The sequence below is a fragment of the Mus musculus genome, chromosome 18 (assembly GCF_000001635.26).
Source record: "Mus musculus strain C57BL/6J chromosome 18, GRCm38.p6 C57BL/6J".
Taxonomy (NCBI): Eukaryota; Metazoa; Chordata; class Mammalia; order Rodentia; family Muridae; genus Mus; species Mus musculus.
Window position 1 is genome coordinate 78197247 of NC_000084.6, and position 18206 is coordinate 78215452.

The following is an 18206-nucleotide window of genomic DNA, read 5'->3' on the forward strand; positions in this document are numbered from 1 at the left end:
TAAGAGCGCATAGTCTTCTTCTATGGGACCCAAATTTGAGTTCCAGGACCCACATTGGGTGGCTCACAACTACCTGTAACTCCAGCTCTGTGAGATCCAACAACTCAGGTTTTGTGCACTCACTCATGAAAACACACACACACACACACACACACACACACACACACACACACACACTTTTCATTTTATTAAATAAAAATTACTATAAATAAAATAATTATAAAATTATTATTAAAATAAAATAAGTCTTTAAAAAAAGAAGTTTCATAAATACTGGAGACTGAAGTACAATTTCTTGAATGAACAGTGACTCACTGAAGAAACTAGAGAAGAATTAAAAAAAAAAAAAACACCCTAGAATCAAGTGAGAATGAAGGAGGAATTTCTCAGACCTCATGCAGTTCCGTGTGCTGAGGTGGTTTTAAGAAGAAACTCTATGCCCATGATGCTTGCATTAAACTCTATGGCCATGGGTGCTTACAATAAACTCTATGGCTATGGGTACTCACGTTAAACTGTATGGTCATGATGCTCACATTAAACTCTATGGCCACGATGCTTACATTAAGAAGCCAGAGAGCCCCTGAGTAAGAAGCCCAACGATGCAGCTCCAGGCTTTGGAACAACAAGAGCTGGTCAAACCTCTGACCAGAAGATGGCGAGAAGTGTTAAAGGTCAGTGCAGAGACTAGTGAAATGGGAACTAAGAACTAAACCATGGACTCAACCCAAGAGTTTGTCCTTGGGGAAAAAAAAATCAAGCCCCAGCCAACCCAACCCAAAGAGGGAGAAGGAAGACTGTAATATAAGCAGAGATAAAGCTGCTACAGGTGTCAATGCAAACCAGAGAGTTGCTAGGGAATATTTTAAAGACTTCTATTCAAAACAAACAAAGGTCTGGATAAACTGGAAGGGGTGGATACTTTCCTATACACACAACTCAATAAAAACAGACCAGTGACGAGGGTTGAGATTGGGTCAGTAATCAAGAGTCACCTGACCTTAACCCTAACCCTAACCCTAACCCTAACCCTAACCCTAACCCTAACCCTAATCCCAACCCCAACCCCAACCCCAACCCCAACCCCAACCCCAACCCCAACCCTAACCCTAAACCTAACCCTAACCCTAACCCCAACCCTAACCCTAACCCTAACCCTAACCCTGACCCTAGGTTTGGATTTTCTGATTAAGTCTTTTACTTAGGAATTAGCATAAACAACGGGATTCCTGTGTGTGTCTTTATTTGCATTTGGTGTGCTTTTTCTTTGGTTCTTCTTCTTGTTTGGTTGTTTGCTTATTCCAATTTATTTGTCTTCCTTCCTTCCTTCCTTCCTTCCTTCCTTCCTTCCTTCCTTCCTTCCTTCCTTCCTTCCTTCCTTTCCGGCTTTATATGGATTATATATAAAATCTCTTCATTTGTTCTCTCTCTCTCTCTCTCTCTCTCTCTCTCTCTCTCTCTCCCTCCCTCCCTCCCTCCCTCCCTCTTTCTGTATTGTTTTGCATTGTATTGCATTGCATTGCCCTGTACTGTATTGTATGTACTATTAATAATAGCTCCTGTATAACTTCTGTATGGCTTCTGTAACAAACAGCCCAGTGAAGAGGAAGCCCGCAGAGTGGAAGAAATTCATTTCCAGCTCTATATCTGATAGAGGATTAATATCTAGAACTAAATCAAAAAAGTCAAGAAAACATTCCAATAAAAAGGGCTTGATGCATTTGCCATGCCTGGGTTACTAGAGCCTTCAGAGAGGTCTTAGGAAACATTATACATACATACATGTGTGTGTGTCTGTACGTATGTATAAATATATGCATGTACATCTCATATACACGTATCATCCTTAATACAAAAATCATACTTTTAACAGTTTTACATTCAGAATATCTTGAAGAAATCATGAATTTTATGCTACCAATTATATAAAAATATTATATAAAGGTATGTATTTAGAATGTGGTTTGTTAGGAAACCTTTATTAAAAATATATATGTATATATATATATATATATAACAATAAATTTTATAGCTTAATAAAATCTTATGACTATAAAAGAAAGGCACGCACACGTGTGTGTGTGTGTGTGTGTGTGTGTGTGTGTGTGTATGTGTGTGTGTGTCTGTGTGTGTGTGTCTGTGGTATTTAAATCTAAATAGAGAGTTCTCCAAAAAATAAATACCAAAGGCTAAGAAATATTTTTTAAAAAGTGTTCGTTCGATATTTTTATCCAGCAGGGAATTGCAATTAAAATGGCTTTGAGATTTCATCTTGCTCCACAGGGAGAACTGCTAAGATTAAGAAAACAAGTGGCAATAAATGCTGGCAAGGATGTGGGGGAAGGGAAACCATGCTCACTCTTGGTCGGTGCCACAATGGCATAGACACTATGAAAATCAGGATGGAGTTTCCTTAAACAGCTGGATATAGATCTCCCATTTGACCCAGCTCTGCCACTTATGGAAATACGCAAAGACTCTGTGCCCCACTCTAGAGATACTTGCTCATCCATGGGCTCTTCTCACAATTGCTAGGAAGTAGTGTCAGCCTGGACGGCCACCAAGCAGTCAATGGATGAAATGAAAATGCGGTGCATTTACAGAATGGCATATTATTCAGCTGTTAAATAATTAAACTATGAAATTTGCAAGTCAATGGGTGGAATTGGAAAAAGTTATACTGAGCAAGGTAACAGACTCAGAACGATTTGCCACTGAATTATCTATCAAATAAAATGTGCTAATTAACACCTATCTATGCTCCTCAAAATGTTTCATAAAGTGGCAAAGAAAAGGACATTACAAACTCATTTTATGAAGCCAGAATTGCCCTTATACCAAAACTATATAATGCAACAACAACAACAACAACAACAACAATACTGGCCAATACCCCTGGTGAACACGCATATAAAAACTGCCAATAAAATACTTGCAAACTGAGTCCAAAACACATTGAAAAGAGCACACACTATGGGTGGTTTGGTTTCATTGCAGCTATGCAAGGATAGTTCAATATATGAAAGTAAGTACAGGTAATATAGAGATTTAAGGTTAGAAACCACATTATAATTTTAATGGCTACAGGAAAGGACTTTGACGAAAATCCAACACCTCTTCATGATAAGTGCTTTATAGAATCTAGGAATATGAAATAACCCCCAGCATAGTAAGCACTGCTTACATCAAAGCTATGACCACATCATACAACATGGGGAAAACGGGAAGCATGCTTTAAGGATAAGAAATGAGTGGATGTTGTCTGCGTGCTCCAATTTAATTCAATATAGTGCTCTAAGTCTTAGCTAGAGCAATAATATAAGAAAAGCTAGCTGCATATGTATCAAAAGATGGCCTAGTCGGCCATCACTGGAAAGAGAGGCCCATTGGACACGCAAACTTTATATGCCCCAGTACAGGGGAACGCCAGGGCCAAAAAGGGGGAGTGGGTGGGTAGGGGAGTGGGGGTGGGTGGCTATGGGGGACTTTTGGTATAGCATTGGAAATGTAAATGAGCTAAATACAATAAATAAATAAATAAATAAAAAATAAAAAATCGAAAAGAAAAAAAAAAAAGAGAAAACTTGGAGCCAGGCAGTGGTGGCGCACGCCTTTAATCCCAGCACTTGGGAGGCAGAGGCAGGCGGATTTCTGAGTTTGAGGTCAGCCTGGTCTACAAAGTGAGTTCCAGAACAGCCAGGGCTACACAGAGAAACCCTGTTAAAACAAACAAACAAAAATAAAAAACAAAACAAAACAAAACAAAAATCCAAACCAAAAAAAAAGCAACAACAACAACAACAACAACAAAAAAAAAAGAAAGCAAACAAACAGGAAAGGAAGAGGTACGTTTTCTCAATTAGAAGATGACACGATCTTAAGACATGGCTCTACAGACTATACCAGGAAACTCCTGGGGCTGATAAATACTTTCAGCCAAGCTAAAGGATCCAAACCCAACACACAGACCTCAGTAGCTTTTCTACACACCAATGTCAAATTAATGAAGAAAGAAATTGCGGGCTAATCTCACTCACAATAAACTAAAAACTACCTAGTAGGAAAACTAACCAAGGAGGTGATGAATTCTGTAGCAAAAACTTTGAAACAATGGATTAAGACATCGAAGAGGGAAACAGAAGATGGAAAAACTTCCCCCATATTTATGCATTGGCAGAATTAACACTGTGAAATGACTAAATTACCGAAGGAAACCTAGAGATTCAGAGCAAATTCCCATTAAAATTCTAATGATACTCTCCATTGACACACAGAGAAGAAAACCCCTCTAGACGGAATCACAAAAGGCAGACAACGGCCCAAAGCAGAAAGGCAAAGCAGAAAGGGCAGTGCCGGAGGCATCGAGATGCTGGAGGAACCACAGGACATCTCCACACTGCAGAGGCACGGCATGAAGCGGCACAAAATGAGCACACAGATTAGTGGAGCAAAGGACTCAGGAACAAACCTTCATGGTTACAAAGGTGCTTAAAACGTTCATTTGGAAAAAAAGCTACCTTCTTTAACAAATGGGGTGTGATAAGTAGGCCCAACCAAAATAGATCCACATGTCTTACCCCAAATAAAAACCAACTCCAAGTGCCTCAAATACCTTAGCAATAAGACCTGCAACTTTGAAATGACCGGAGGAAAACATAGGCAAAATACCTTAAAATATAGGCTCGTATTCTCTGAGAAGGACCCCAATGGCACAAGAACAGCCCTAATAAATGACAGATCAGATAGGATTTCATAAAATTCAAACCTTCTTTTTCATGGCAAAGGAAACCATCACAGGAGTGAAGAGGCAGCCTTCAAAGGGGAAAATGATCTTTCCCAACCATACATCAGACAGATGGATGATAGCTGGGATGTATATGTAACAAAAATTTAAATGCTCTGAACCTTGTAGTCTGGGGTGCTCCTAAGAAGACCCTAACCACAAATAAAGTGAATGATTTTGCTCCAAGATCAGCAAGAAGGATGAGCAGTGGTGGGGGAGGGGAGATAACCCAGAGACATTTTGTTGGCAATGTCATTACCCAGTACTCACTGAGAGTGACCTTTCCGGCTTTATTTGGATTATTTACGAAATCTTTTCATTTGTTCTCTCTCTCTCTCTCTCTCTCTCTCTCTCTCTCTCTCTCTCTCTCTCTCTCTCTCTCTCTCTCTCTTCCACTTCAGTCTGCGGACTGCCCCTCAATGGTTCTCCTTCTGTTTTCATGAATGATGCATTCTCTCACTCTCTTCTGTTGCCCACCTCCTGTCCTGTGTGTGAGCACACACACAGCACGGCACACATGTGGAAGCCAGAGGACAAGTCTTGGGAGTTGCTTACTCTGTCCGCTATGGGTCCTTGGGATCTCAGGTCATCAGACTTGAACGGCAAGCTCTCTGACCCACTGAGCCATGTCATGTCCCCTTCTACTTTCATGTCTGTGTGTCTGTGTGGTATGGACACACACCAAGCCTTCACTCACTGTGGATAGTGATGGAGCTTTTAGAAGGACAGACACATGCTTATGTGGAGGATCCAGGACCTTGAGCCTATAAGGAAGAACTGGACATCCACATGATTCCAAGGAAGCTTGGGTCGTTCTTAGATGGTATGATGGAATATAGACTCTTTGAAATAAACTTTCTGCCCTGAAAGACTCATTGTCCATGGAGAAAAGAGTAAGAAATAATAATAAAAAAAAGTCAAAGGGTAATCCAGTATAATTGGTTATGTTCTGCAGTTGTTCAGATGGTAAGTACTCAATGTTCTGGAGACTACATGAGGAGGGCATCCTGGAGGAGAAAGATTTGGAGGAATGGTGGGATTAGACAGAGATATGGGGTACTAGGAGCTGGAGATGCAAAATGGGGACAAGTGTGACGCTTAGCAAGGAGGGTGGCATTAAATAAGGCTTTAGAGGTCAAGGTGAGAGGTTGGGTTTTTGGTTGATGTTTCTTTGTTTGATTCTTAATCATAGTATTTTGGGGGATGAGGTAGGCCTAGTGTGTGTCTCCTCTGGTGGAAACAGTATTCTATGAAGTGACTCTTTGAACAGCTTGGTAAGTTTGCTAATACATTATGGTTGAGGGGGAAATCTGGGACTAGGTTTGAGACTTGAGCTCATCTGCTATAAGCCCTAGATCTCTACAGGGAAGAGTGGTGGTATTAGGTTGAGCACGCTTGTGTGAGTTTACATAGTGAGGAAAGCATTGGGCTCAATGACGGCAAGGTCAGTTTCAGTAAATATTGCTAAAGCAGTTTCTTAGGGTTTCTATTGCTGTGATTCATCTTATACTTCCACATCACAGTTTATCATGAAAGGAAGTCAGGACAGGAACCCAAACAGGACAGGAACCTGGAGGCAGGAGCTGATGCAGAGGCCATGGAAGGGTGCTGCTTACTGGCTTGCTCCACATGGCTTGCTCAGCCTGCTTCATCATAGAATCCCAAACCCACTAGCCCAGAGATGGCAACACACACAATCAACTGGGCCTTCCCCCATCAATCACTAATTAAGAAAATGCCTTATAGACCCGCCTACAATCTGATCTTCTGGAGGCATTTTCTCCACAAGGTCCCCTCCTCTCAGACTTTAGCTTGTGTCAAGTTGACATGAAACTAGTCAGCATAAGCAGTAAGGCAGGAGTTCTATGCCAGCCACCCTTACAGTGGCAGGTACATGGGAGAGAGGACTGCAGCCTGTTTGTTGAAGCCGGTACCAAATCTTGGTAGGAGTATATTATCAACTAGCTCACCAGACCTGGACACTCAGGGGTATCCCTGCTTGCTAAGATTGGAGTGGTCCTCCAAGGCCACTTGGAGCTGTGTGTACAGCCTCTCGGAGACAAGCTGACTGATACATTTGCCTCAGTGAACTATGGAATGTTAGCTGGGCCTAGAGGAAACTGCTGTTGTGATGGACACAGGCACATTGGGTGTTTCCTCTGTGAAGGGCATTCATTTCTTGGTCTGCATGTGTCTTGTTAAACTGAACGCACCAATGATTCCCATTGTTTGTAAACCCTACTTGGCAGAAAATAAACCATAAGCATTCAAATAGTAGAGATAAATGTAATAAAAACAAGCTTATACATTAAGTACTCAATAAAAATCAGCTGTTACAAACTTTTCCTTTCACCAGATCCATCGAATGAAGTTATTTAGAGGTGGGAGGAGTGGGGGTGGGGAAACGGAACCGTTCTTCTTCAAGTCACACCCAGGTGGCTCTGAATATCAGGAAAGTTCAGGAATGTTGGAACAACATATGACAAAGCCTAAAGAGAGTCAGCTTCTACAAAATGCTGTTTGTCAGTGCTAATTGATCTCCCACCAGTCATTCCTGCTTCCGTGCTTCCTTCTGATTGCTTCTGTTTCCTCAAATTCTTGTTGCCCCTCCCACATCAGAAGGAGCTAGGCCAGCTGCCAAGGGAGAAAAGCTGTCAACACTCCTACCTACCTGGAAAGCCACAAACCAATGACCAACCAGGCAGGATGTGCTGCAGTAGTGGTGCATTCATTCTGGGGTTAACCAAAGCCCCTAAGGCCCCACTCAATAGGAGGGAGTTCATGCCTGATGCTCAACCAGTTTTTTGAGAAATGTTGATTTCCAGTTTGCCTCTCCAGTAGCAGCGAGTAAAGGTTCAAATATATGACCTCATCTTCTATATCTATCTCTTTCTATCTCTATGTATCTATCTATGTATGTACATACGTATCTATCTATCTATCTATCATCTATCTATCTATCTATTATCTATCTATCTACCTATCTACCTATCTATCTATCTATCTATCTATCTATCTATCTATCTATCTATCTATTATCTATCCAACTATCTATCACCTGACTATCTATCACCTGTCTATCTATCTATCTATCTATCTATCTATCTATCTATCTATCTATTATCTATCTATCTATTATCTATCCATCTATCTATCACCTGTCTATCTATCTATCTATCTATCTATCTATCTATCTATCTATCTATCTATCTATTTATAATCTATCATGCATGTATGTATGTATGTATGTATATATTTTCAACATTATTCAAGCTAGACTGTCCTGAGAAGAAGGAACCATACTTGAGAAAATGCCTCATGTGATGGGGCTGTAGGCAGGCCCGTAGAGCTTAGCTCACTGGAGGCATTCTCCAACCCTGGTCCTGGATGATATAAGAAATCAGGCTGAACAAACCATGAGAGCAAGCCAGGCAGCAGTTTTCCTCTGTGGCTTCTGCTTTAGCACTTGCCTCCAGGTTCCTGCCCTGACTTCCCTAGATGATAGACTGTGAGTAACCCCCCGCACCTCCCTATGTTGCTTTTGGTCACGCTGTTTAACCGCAGTGATAGACAGAGCGTTTAGGTGGCTGCTAGGATAAGGTTGGCTGAGCACTAAATGAAACACCTCAACTGTCTGCCCCATCATACAAGAGGCCCACAGAGAGCACTTACCTGTCCTGGCTTAAGGCAAGGGCAGCCAAGGTTGAAGCCACTGTCCCCAGTGTCCCAGCAATCGTCCACCAGGGATTCTGGATTAGGAGCCCTATGAAGATGATGAGCCCACTAATGGGGTTGTTGACAAACATCACCTGAGCTGCTCCCCGAAGGACCCAGTCTAGGAACTGTAGGACCAGGGGCTTATCTGCAAGAAATAGAGAGAGCCATCAGCATGGCACAGCTTGTGTATTAGACTGCTAGTTGGCATAGTAACTGAGGTGCACAGCGATGCACCAGTCAGGGTATTTCTCTTTATTCAGCCTGGCCTGGGACGGGAGTGTGAAAGGGTTGGGAGTAGGTGTTGGCACCCAGCCCAAGGCTCTGAGTGGCCTAGCAATTGGTCTACAGTGGGTGGTAGTTTTTGCCATACAGACTGAGGGACCATGCTGAGACTAATTTAAAGCAGTTCCAGCCATTGGCTTGGTTGGCAAGGAGCATTCCATGGGAAATTTATTGGTCCAAGGGAAGAGGCGGGGAGGGAGGTAAACTCTCGCTTTGTGTAGTACCGTGTGACTCGGTTGAGGGCTGGTATCTGAGCAGCAAAGAAAGTAGCTTCGAGAAAGGATGTTGGAAAAGAAATTGTTAGAGCCCAGCTGTGAAAATCATTATTGAATTGGGGCCCAGAAGAAGCCAGGTGTAGGAGAGAGGGCATGTGTTCTGCCTCCTCTGGTTTGGTTTCCAGGACAACCACGCTAGCGGGGGGCGGGGCAAGTAGGGACTGATGGGGAGAGTGTGGTGTTTGCTAAAGCATTCAAGTTCAGAAAGAGGTTGAAAGGAAAGAACCCTGGAGCTTGGAGAGGGTGATGCTGATCTTTTCTTGGCCCGTAATAGGCATAATAAATGGCCGTGGGACAAATGCAGGAACAGCCATGCGTCTTATTTGGGAAATGGCTGGTATGTTACTAATTTGTTTGCCGTCTATCGATTCCACACAGGGACGAATGATTGGCAAAGGACTAGAAATTAATGAAATGTATTAATTATAAAAGGGAATGACAGGCTAATTGGGTACATGACCACCTGGGGTCAGCTCAGCTTCCCTTCACCGTGTCAATCCTCGCCACGAGGCGAGAGGGAACAGCTACATTGTCCAAGCTGGAGGAAAGGTTGCCTCTGGCGTGTCCCTTGCTCCTCTCTGGACACTCACCTTTCAGCCAGTTCTTGCATTCCTTCATGTCGCCAGTGAGATAGCTCACGGCTTGGAAGAGGCTGAAGCCTCCCCGGCCCGCAGAAGCCCGGCGGGACACCTCACTTTCTCTCCTTTTATTCCTCTCATTGGGTTTTTCAATCTTCACTATGTGGCTGTCTTCATCTGATGAGCGGAGATCCTTCATGGAAAAGACAGAAAAAAAATACTAAATAGTATATCTTTTCACCTACTGTTCTTTCTTTGGGACAGGGTCTCCTTTGTAGCCCAGGCTGTTCTTGAACTCTGTATGGTGCAGGTAAGCTGCCCTGTGCTTGCCATCTGCCCTACTCTATCTTCCATCTGCTGGGATTATAAGTACTTGTTATCAGACTTGGCTTCAAATGATATGTCTTCTTGATAGGGACATTTGGGGACAGAGGGCAGTGGTCAGGATTTTTGACAGAGATATGGGATCATGAGATCAAAGATGAGACTCCCGTTTGTACCCCATTGTAAACCTGCCCTTCCCAGGACTACTAAAGGTCCCACACAATAGGTTTTCTTCATGATTTGTTACATGGATTCCTTTGGCAATTTGATTGTGTCTATAGATTTCTTTCCATAATAAATATTTGGAAATGTATAAAACAAAGTAAGTAAATGACAAAGAAAATTATATTGAAATGCAGTGATTATGGTATTGAAAAAGCAATTGTAGTCCCTAGGTAAGCATGCATCTAATGGCAATAAGATATAAATAAGTGATGGGCAGTTATGTGGGACCTCCTCATTCCAACCCAGGACGGTTCTGTAAAGCTATCTCAGATCCCTAGCCCACCACAAGATCAACGGTGGCTTCCTGGGACTGTTGAATAGCTCACTCTCTTATTTTGCTGAGTCCTGCTGCTCCTCCTCATCTTTGAGCTGTGCTCCCAGCCAAGCTCAGCCCAGCCAAGTTCTTACTTCCAAATCTGCATGAAAGTCCAAGCCCTGGGCGAGTTGGTTCATGACAGCTTGGATGGAAATCTCAGCTACTACTAACATGGCTGACTCGCTAAATGTATTATTCATAATTGAAGTACATGTTAGAGTCCTCTGGAAGTCATCAGACACAGCGATGGATTATTTCCCTCATCCCACTTCATCTGCTCCTTAATTTCATTTGTGGACCTCTTGGTCAAGACTTCTTTCTCTAAAGCTGTGCTTTTCAGTACGGTAGCTCAAAAGATAGGCAGCTCTGAACATTTGAAAAGTGGCTGTTTTTTAAAATAAACTAGAAAAAGATGGAAAACTTCCAAACTTGATAAAGGACATCTGCTGAAGACCTATGTTTACTACATGTAACAGTGAAGGATTAGAAATCTCCTTCTCTAAGATCAAACACAGAACACAGATGTCTGCTCCTGCCAGGGCTACTCAACATTGTGTTCTAGCTCAGGCAAATAGGCAAGGCAAGGAAACAGAAGTAATAAAATGTAAAGAAAATGGTTAAGCACAGACCACGTCTCTATTTGCAGATGGCATGCCCTTTTGTATAGAAAATTCTTAAGGTATCTGCAAAGTTTTTTTTACTAGAGGTATAAATAAGTTTAGAAAAGTTATAGACGATCAAATCAAATTTATTTTTATGCCCTGGCATTAAAAAAAACATAAAATTAAAATTAAGAAAACAATTTTATTCATGATAGCATCAAAAAGTAGATCATATTTGTGGATAAATTTGACAAAAGATGTGTAAATGTTGCTCATGGAAAACAACAAAACATCACCGAGATACAAATAAAGGCCAAAATAAATGGAACGATATCCTAGGTTCATGGGTTGGAAAACTTAGTCTTATTACAATGACAATATTTCCTAAATTTATCTACAAAGCTAATATAATTCCTTTGTCAAAACCCAAGTCATCTTTTTTTTTTCCTGTAGAAATGGAAAATTTGATCCTCAAATACATATAAAGATGTCTCAGCACTTAAAAGGTCTTTCACCACCTTGGCCTCTGCCTCCCACTTAGGAAGCATCCTAGTGGGGTCAGAGCTCACCTTTTCTTCCGGCATTTCCAGCAGGGGAAGGGCTGGGTGTGTATCCTGGGAGCTTGAAGGCCAGGTAGGGCTGCTTAGCTCTGACTCATACAATTTGTATCTGCTGGAAAGAGGCTCTGGCAAGAGAGGGCTGCTGTTGCTGTCAGACATCTCCTTCAGGGGGTGGTGGTCACTCATTTGTCATGTGACTAGTAAGAGAGAATGGGAAAGAACAGGTAAATTAGGGTGTGCACGTGGGACTTGGTTAAAGTTAGACACACGAGGAGGCATGGCACCTAACCTGGAGGGACAAGTAGTGGCATAAATGGTTCTCATGTCACCCAGGCTGGCCTTGAATTTGGCCAAGCATGGCCTTGGACTCCCAGTCTTCCTATTCCTATGCTTTGAGTTCTAAGGTGACAGGGGCATGAGCCAGTGTTTTGAGGATGCTAGTGAAATGCTCTACCAGATGAGATATATCCCCAGACCCCGGTGGGACTTCATGTGCCTATAGGCTGTGCTACCAGAGGATCTTGAGGCCAATCCTCCATCCACAACAGTGTTACCTTTAAAGTACCCCCATTCTTCCATGCCAAGAGTAAAGCCCTTTTATGTTGTAAAAATTCTCCTGACCACCTAGGCAATCTCTTTTCTTTTTAATCATTTATATATTTTTCTCTACCACTCATGTTGTCCATTGTGCTATCTCAGTGTGGCAGTCAGTTGGAAACTTATTTTTACCATGGTAAACGCAAACAGAATCCAGCACCGGTTGGGGGGTCTAAAAGAAACTAAACTCACTTTCTGTGTTGCTAGGTTGCTAGGGAAATCATGTTGTTTCACTTGGTGTCTAATTCCTACTCTTTTTCCTGTAACCCCTGGGACTGTTCTTGTCTCTTTCCTTTTGCCCTTTCTCAGAGTGGCACAGAGGTCCAAATCCCTGGCATGTTCTACTAGAAACTGTGTACAACCAGGATGCGTGTCCTTCCCCTTCCACGTGGGCCTCCTTTCTCCATCAGGGCTAAGGCCAGGGCTTGTGCTGTCTGTCACCTGCTCCAGGAATGTGCTTTGCTGGAGGCTCTCAGTTTCTTGTTTCATTTTGATGCCTCTGGTAACACTATGCCCCTCTCTCCCATCCAATTATTCCAGCAATTCGTCTTTGGCATCCTCTGCCTTATGTACATCTTTATTGACTTTCCTGTCTCCTAAGAGTGGCTTTGAACCTACACACAGTCACCTCCCAGTATGGTTTAGCCTTTCCCTCATTGCTCTGTGTTGCCCCATCTGAGTTCTAGGAAGCCTTCCTTAAGACATAAACTGCAGATCCCTAACACGCGTGCTAGCTGCCATTCCTTATGCCTACTATTATAGGTGCTACTCAAGGACTGCACAGGCTTCTATTGGAGGGGATCATGACCTGCCTGTGCCTGCATCAGCACCACTCCCCTGGCTATTTCCTTTCCTGATCCCACTGAGAGGAATTCTTACCCTCCGCTGTTGCTTCCAGACCACCTTTCCTGGTGGCTACTTGCGTGCATAGTAGCCATCTTCCCTGTGGCTCACACTATCCATCTCCTTTTCTCTAACTGCTCACTGCTCTTACAGACTTCCTGGTCCCTGCCTCACTAAAGCTGTAAGGTGCTCCAACCAGCCATTTTCCTCCCAATAAAAATTCAATGCCCACTGTTCACTCTCTGGCTTCCAATCTCCAGGGTTTCTTTTTCATTCCATCTTTGCAGTCACCAGCTGCCACAGTCAAGGCATGGGTGAAATCATTCCTGTATGAACTCTCAAAAGTCAGATCTCTCTTCTGGTGCCTACCTCTTATACTTTCAACTCAGTTGCCCAAGGGCTCCTCATGACCCAGATCTTTGACTCCCTTGAGACCTCTGACCCACTGACTCTACAGCCAGCTGTCATTCCTTTACTTTGTGACCAAGTTAGATATCATGGCTTGTCATTTACTTCTTTGATTCCCTTCTTCCTCCCTCCCTCTTTTATACTTGTATAGTGAAACCCCGACATTTGCAAAACCTAGTCCCCTTCAAAGGTGCCTTCATCAAAAGAATTCTCGTGTTAGCCCATCCCATCCCACAGAAAAATCTAGGGTCAGACTTATTGCTGCCTTCTCTGTTACCCTGCAGACATAGTGATTCTGTCCTTAAAAGTGTTCTCATGTTCACAGTCATTGTCAGCTTGCTGTCATCATCTCCTGCCTCTTCTCTGGTCATTACCACCTGGACATGCCTGCTTGTCTCTTGATTCTCCAAGCCGTTCTCTGTAGGGCAGCTTCATAAGAATGTTTCAGTCCACCAAAGACAATCCTATACTTAACGCCTGTGATAAAGCCAGGCATGGTGATGTATGTACCCTTGCCAGCCCAGCACATGGGAGGCTGAGGCAGGAGGAGCCTTGTGGCTTTGAGCTTGGGTTATATTATCAGGACCAGGCCAGCCAGAGACTGTCTAAAATAACAAAACCTAACCAACCAATCTTATTAACCTCCTCCCTCAAAAAAGCCTCATATAACTTCAGATCAAAACTGACGTCTTTAACACACAAGCTTTGGAAGGTATGCCTGTCCTTTACTGTTTAGTTGGTGGGGCTTGTTTCAACCTTGTCAGAGAAGCCTTCTCAGACCCACCTTGGAGTGTGGCCACTCTCTTCAGCTATGGGAGACTCCCGAGACCCATAAAGATTTGTAAAGTTTTACGTAAAAATAAATGCTGGTGGGGCCCAGTATTTTTCCTTATAGCTGTTATGGAGACTTTGTATAAATCTCTCAGAGCTCAAGATTCTAAAGGATGGCGATTGGTTCTCCTTATTTCAGTGTCTCTGGCTCCTGGCACAGTTCTCCGCACATAGTAAGTTTTCAATAATTAATGCTAAGTGAAAAGAGGAAAGGAATGAAGGGCTAGAGGGAAGGAAAGAAGAAGGGGAAGAGGAGAGGAATTTTAAGCAAAATTCCACATGACAGCCAAAGTGAGTGCAGTTCCCCAGAAAGCTTCATGAATCCTGGTGGTTCTTGGACGTCTCTGAATGACTTAAGAAGAGGGTGGATACCCCCCCCCCCAGCTCTGCATTTGCATCAGGCAGAGACCTGACCACGACTGTTCATGTACCTGTTCATGCTCTCAAGATCAGCTCATTCATCTAGATCTGAGTTTTATGTGGCTCTACAAACATAACAGCCAGCCTGCGTAGGCAATACTGTCTGCCTGGAATGGAGTCCTCTCCCTGATCTGACTCCACAGGTGGGTTTCCACCCAGAAGATGATGCACTGCTATGGAGAGAGAGGCACCCTGGTTTAGGAAGAAAGCAAAAGTTGAGGCGAAAGCACAAGGACAAAGATTATCTGTCCCCAAGTGTTCTTTCCCCCTCTAGTGGCTCAAAGGTGATACAGCATCCTTGGGACCTTAGTAAAAGTAAAAATTTCAAGGGAAACAATAGCAAGGCAGACAGATGCCCAGAGATAAGAGCCTGCATCTGGACAGACACATACGAAATCTACTAATGCCCTTGCTGAGAATAATAATGTAAGTTTTTTTAAACCTTACACTTTATTGACTTTAAGACACTATCAACTATAAGATACGTATTGATTATTTTTCATACCATCAATAAAAGAAGAAAATTCTGCCAATACAAAAATGATGATATGCATCTTGATTGATGCTTACATAAGGGAAGTACTCTCCAAAAGGTGCTTTCTTCTCTGCCCGGTTTCTGCTGTGTGCAGACAATGCTCTCCCAGAAAGTCAAGCCACAGAGCACCAGATAACAGTATGTTTGCACGAGACTGCAGTGCTATCTGTAATGCCAGAGAACCTCTGCTCTAACCGTAGTATCTACTCAAAGCAGAGGCTCACAGCACTGAAGTTTGCTGCGAGGTCAAGAGGAGATCAGGCTCCCAACTTGAGTTCCCCCGTCCCTCTCTCATTGCTTCGTTGGAACCTAGCTGAGGTCTGCAGAGCTGGTTCTGAGCCCCGGGCTTTGTTCCAGGCCCTCAACCCAGCTCTCAATTTCATAAGTGCACATGGCCTCTGCAGGAACGACACGCTTGCATCCCCCCTAGGGAACACGGCGTTCCTCTGCCATGGGAATGTTTATCCTGTTAAAACACGGGGAATTTTGGCTTGAGGGCAGGGGTGTGATGTGTGGCAAACAATAGCCTTGTAAAGAGAAGGTTCGATGCTTGGACCATGCCCTAGCCACTTACACTGTGCGGGCCTCCGTATTGCCTCTTTAAAGGGCAACCTAGGATTCCTAGGACAATAAAAGTGCTGACTTAGTTCCTGGCACACAGTAGGCAGTCTGTGTTTTTAATTTTCCTTCAAGCACTCTCAAGTTGAATCATTTTCTCTCTTCTTCTGTCCTTTCTTCCCTCCCTCTTTTCTTTTACACTTTAAACATACAAAATAATTAGGTTCATTATGACAGTTTTATACATGTGTATCATGACACTTTGCTTGTATTTTCCACACTCCAATATTCTCCTCTACCTCAGCTCCCTTTCAAATAGTTCACCTTCTGCCTTCCTATTTTATACACACACACACAAAGGAAAATGTGATATTTTGCCTTTCTTCCTCCCCCCTTGTAGTTCCCCTTCCTACTTTCACGGATATATTTAAATCTAGATTCTGCATCTGAGCGAAAACACGTGATATTTGTGTTTTTGTGTTTCAATGAGTCTTTCAAAAGTTTCCGTAAGGAGTCGCCGTTTGGTAGAGCTGACTGTGGATCTCTGCCCCAGCCACGTCCTGACTGAGGGCTTCAGAGTCTGTTCCCAGCCCTGCTTTCAGCCAGTCCATTAAACTGGCTTCCAAGAACACATAATGATCTGTTTGGCGTGTTCTCTCTCTCCTTGGCTGGCCCATACCTTTTCTTCTCCCTCAGAAGTACCGACAGAGAGGCTATTTGGATCAGGCCCACGTCGCTCTATAATGCCAGGCTTCCCAAACAGACTGGCTTCTCCATTCTCTTTGCAAGAGCCCTTTTTATTGGGTACCTACTGTGATTCATAGCCTTGAGTTGAAAGGTCTCAGGCCTGTCTAAGAAGACCTGAGTTTGAATGGTGGGGAAGGGGCAACGGGTAATAGGCACTGGCGGGGGCGGGGGGGGGGGAGTATGAGGGTACAGGGCAAGACTTAGCTTGTCCTTCCCCAGCTAAAGGCACAGTGGTTCAATGTCCATGTTAGGTCTTGAATTCATGGGTAAGTAAGAGAATCACACTCCAGATCAAATCATATTCCAGAAAAAAAATCTCTCAATTGTGCCAGGAAATTCCTGGTGGCACATGGGGAGGGTGTCCCCATTAAAGATGAAGAGAGACCTTGGTTCTTTTTCCGGCATTTAGAGAGTGAGACCCCTTCTCTATCGCTCTGAGTGTGAAGTCTTATCTTGGCTTTTTTTCTTGGCTTTTTTTTCCTTTAAAAGATGGCTCTTTCCGCACAGAACTACAAAAACATACCCCGTGGCCAAAGGGGACAGGCTAGTTTCCATCCAGACCATTCCTGCTGACCTGGGTGGGACTGGGCTTGGCCTTGGAGGGTTAGTGTACAGTCAGTCCTCTCTCCCCATCATGGTCTCTTAGGTTTAAGTGTAGTTGTGGGCTGAGTCTCATATGCTCCATTTATACTGTTCTGGGGTTGCCAAAGCTCTGAAGGAGGAAGAGTGATGAGTGGCTTATTCAAAATATGTGTTGAATGGGTCGGTTTGGGGATCCATGCAGGCAAGATTGCCATACAATTTTACAGCCTTAGGATCCAGGGTCGGGGGTGCCTGCTACCCCTTTCATCTTGAGCACTTCTACTGGCTAAGATTCCACAGGTCCCAGGAGGCTGCTTGATTTTAATGCGAATAGCCCAATTAGTGGAAACCCTTGAATCTCCGAGGCTAACACAGTTCCTCCCATCCCGATACCCCTGCAATACCTTCACCCTTTCTGTTTCAAGTTCTGTCTACCATGCTAACACATAAAACATTTCTACTCAGAGAGAAATTAAGGGCTGACTGATTCTAAGCCTTGCTTTTGCCTCCCTAGATGAGGCCCTAGACCCTGCCAATCTGGTTGGTCACCAGGCAGGTAGATCACCAGGCAGGTAGAGCCAGTGAACAGTTTAATAACTGGGCCAGGGAGAGCTCGACCTCTATTAGCTTGGTTCTGTGTTTATTAGGGATGCTCTGAGCTTTTCTGGGCAGCTCCAGCCCTCCAAGGCTAATCTGGACTGAAAGACTAACTCACCAGCCAGAGGTTCAGGCTGGGAGGGACAGGGTCAGACACAGCAGAGCCTTTCTGGGCCAGCTGCCCACTGTCTGGACTTAGAGACAGGGGTGGTCTATGGCCTATCTTTTGGTTTCGCCTGCAGGCCCTGAGCTGGGGTGCTGTAGGTGGCAGGGGAACTTTGGCTGTGACCCCAGGGGAAAGCCATCAAACCCTGCTTCATGCTTCTCCTGGGTTACTAATGAGATTGGAAGGTCATCTGCAGGGAGTAGTTACACCCTTCTCAGCTGACACTTTTAAAGTGGGGTAACCCCTAGAGGTTTTTCTGT

General features: G+C 43.7%; 1 protein-coding gene across 5 annotated transcripts in view; it reads right to left on the bottom strand.

Annotated features, from left to right (window-relative positions):
* Slc14a2 (solute carrier family 14 (urea transporter), member 2) overlaps window positions 1-18206 on the bottom strand; it is a 450807-nt gene that overhangs the window by 51103 nt on the left and 381498 nt on the right. For 3 of the 5 annotated variants that reach the window (NM_207651.3, XM_006526488.1, NM_030683.3), the window contains exons 4-6: window positions 11672-11859; window positions 9648-9828; window positions 8456-8645 (exon numbers count right to left, since the gene is read on the bottom strand). In NM_207651.3, the coding sequence (NP_997534.2) occupies window positions 8456-8645; window positions 9648-9828; window positions 11672-11848 (548 nt within the window). In that variant the 5' untranslated portion in view covers window positions 11849-11859. Of the gene's footprint in view, window positions 1-8455; window positions 8646-9006; window positions 9195-9647; window positions 9829-11671; window positions 11860-18206 lie in introns of those variants that run through there. The other 2 variants (XM_017317915.1, NM_001110274.1) reach the window with 2 other exon arrangements.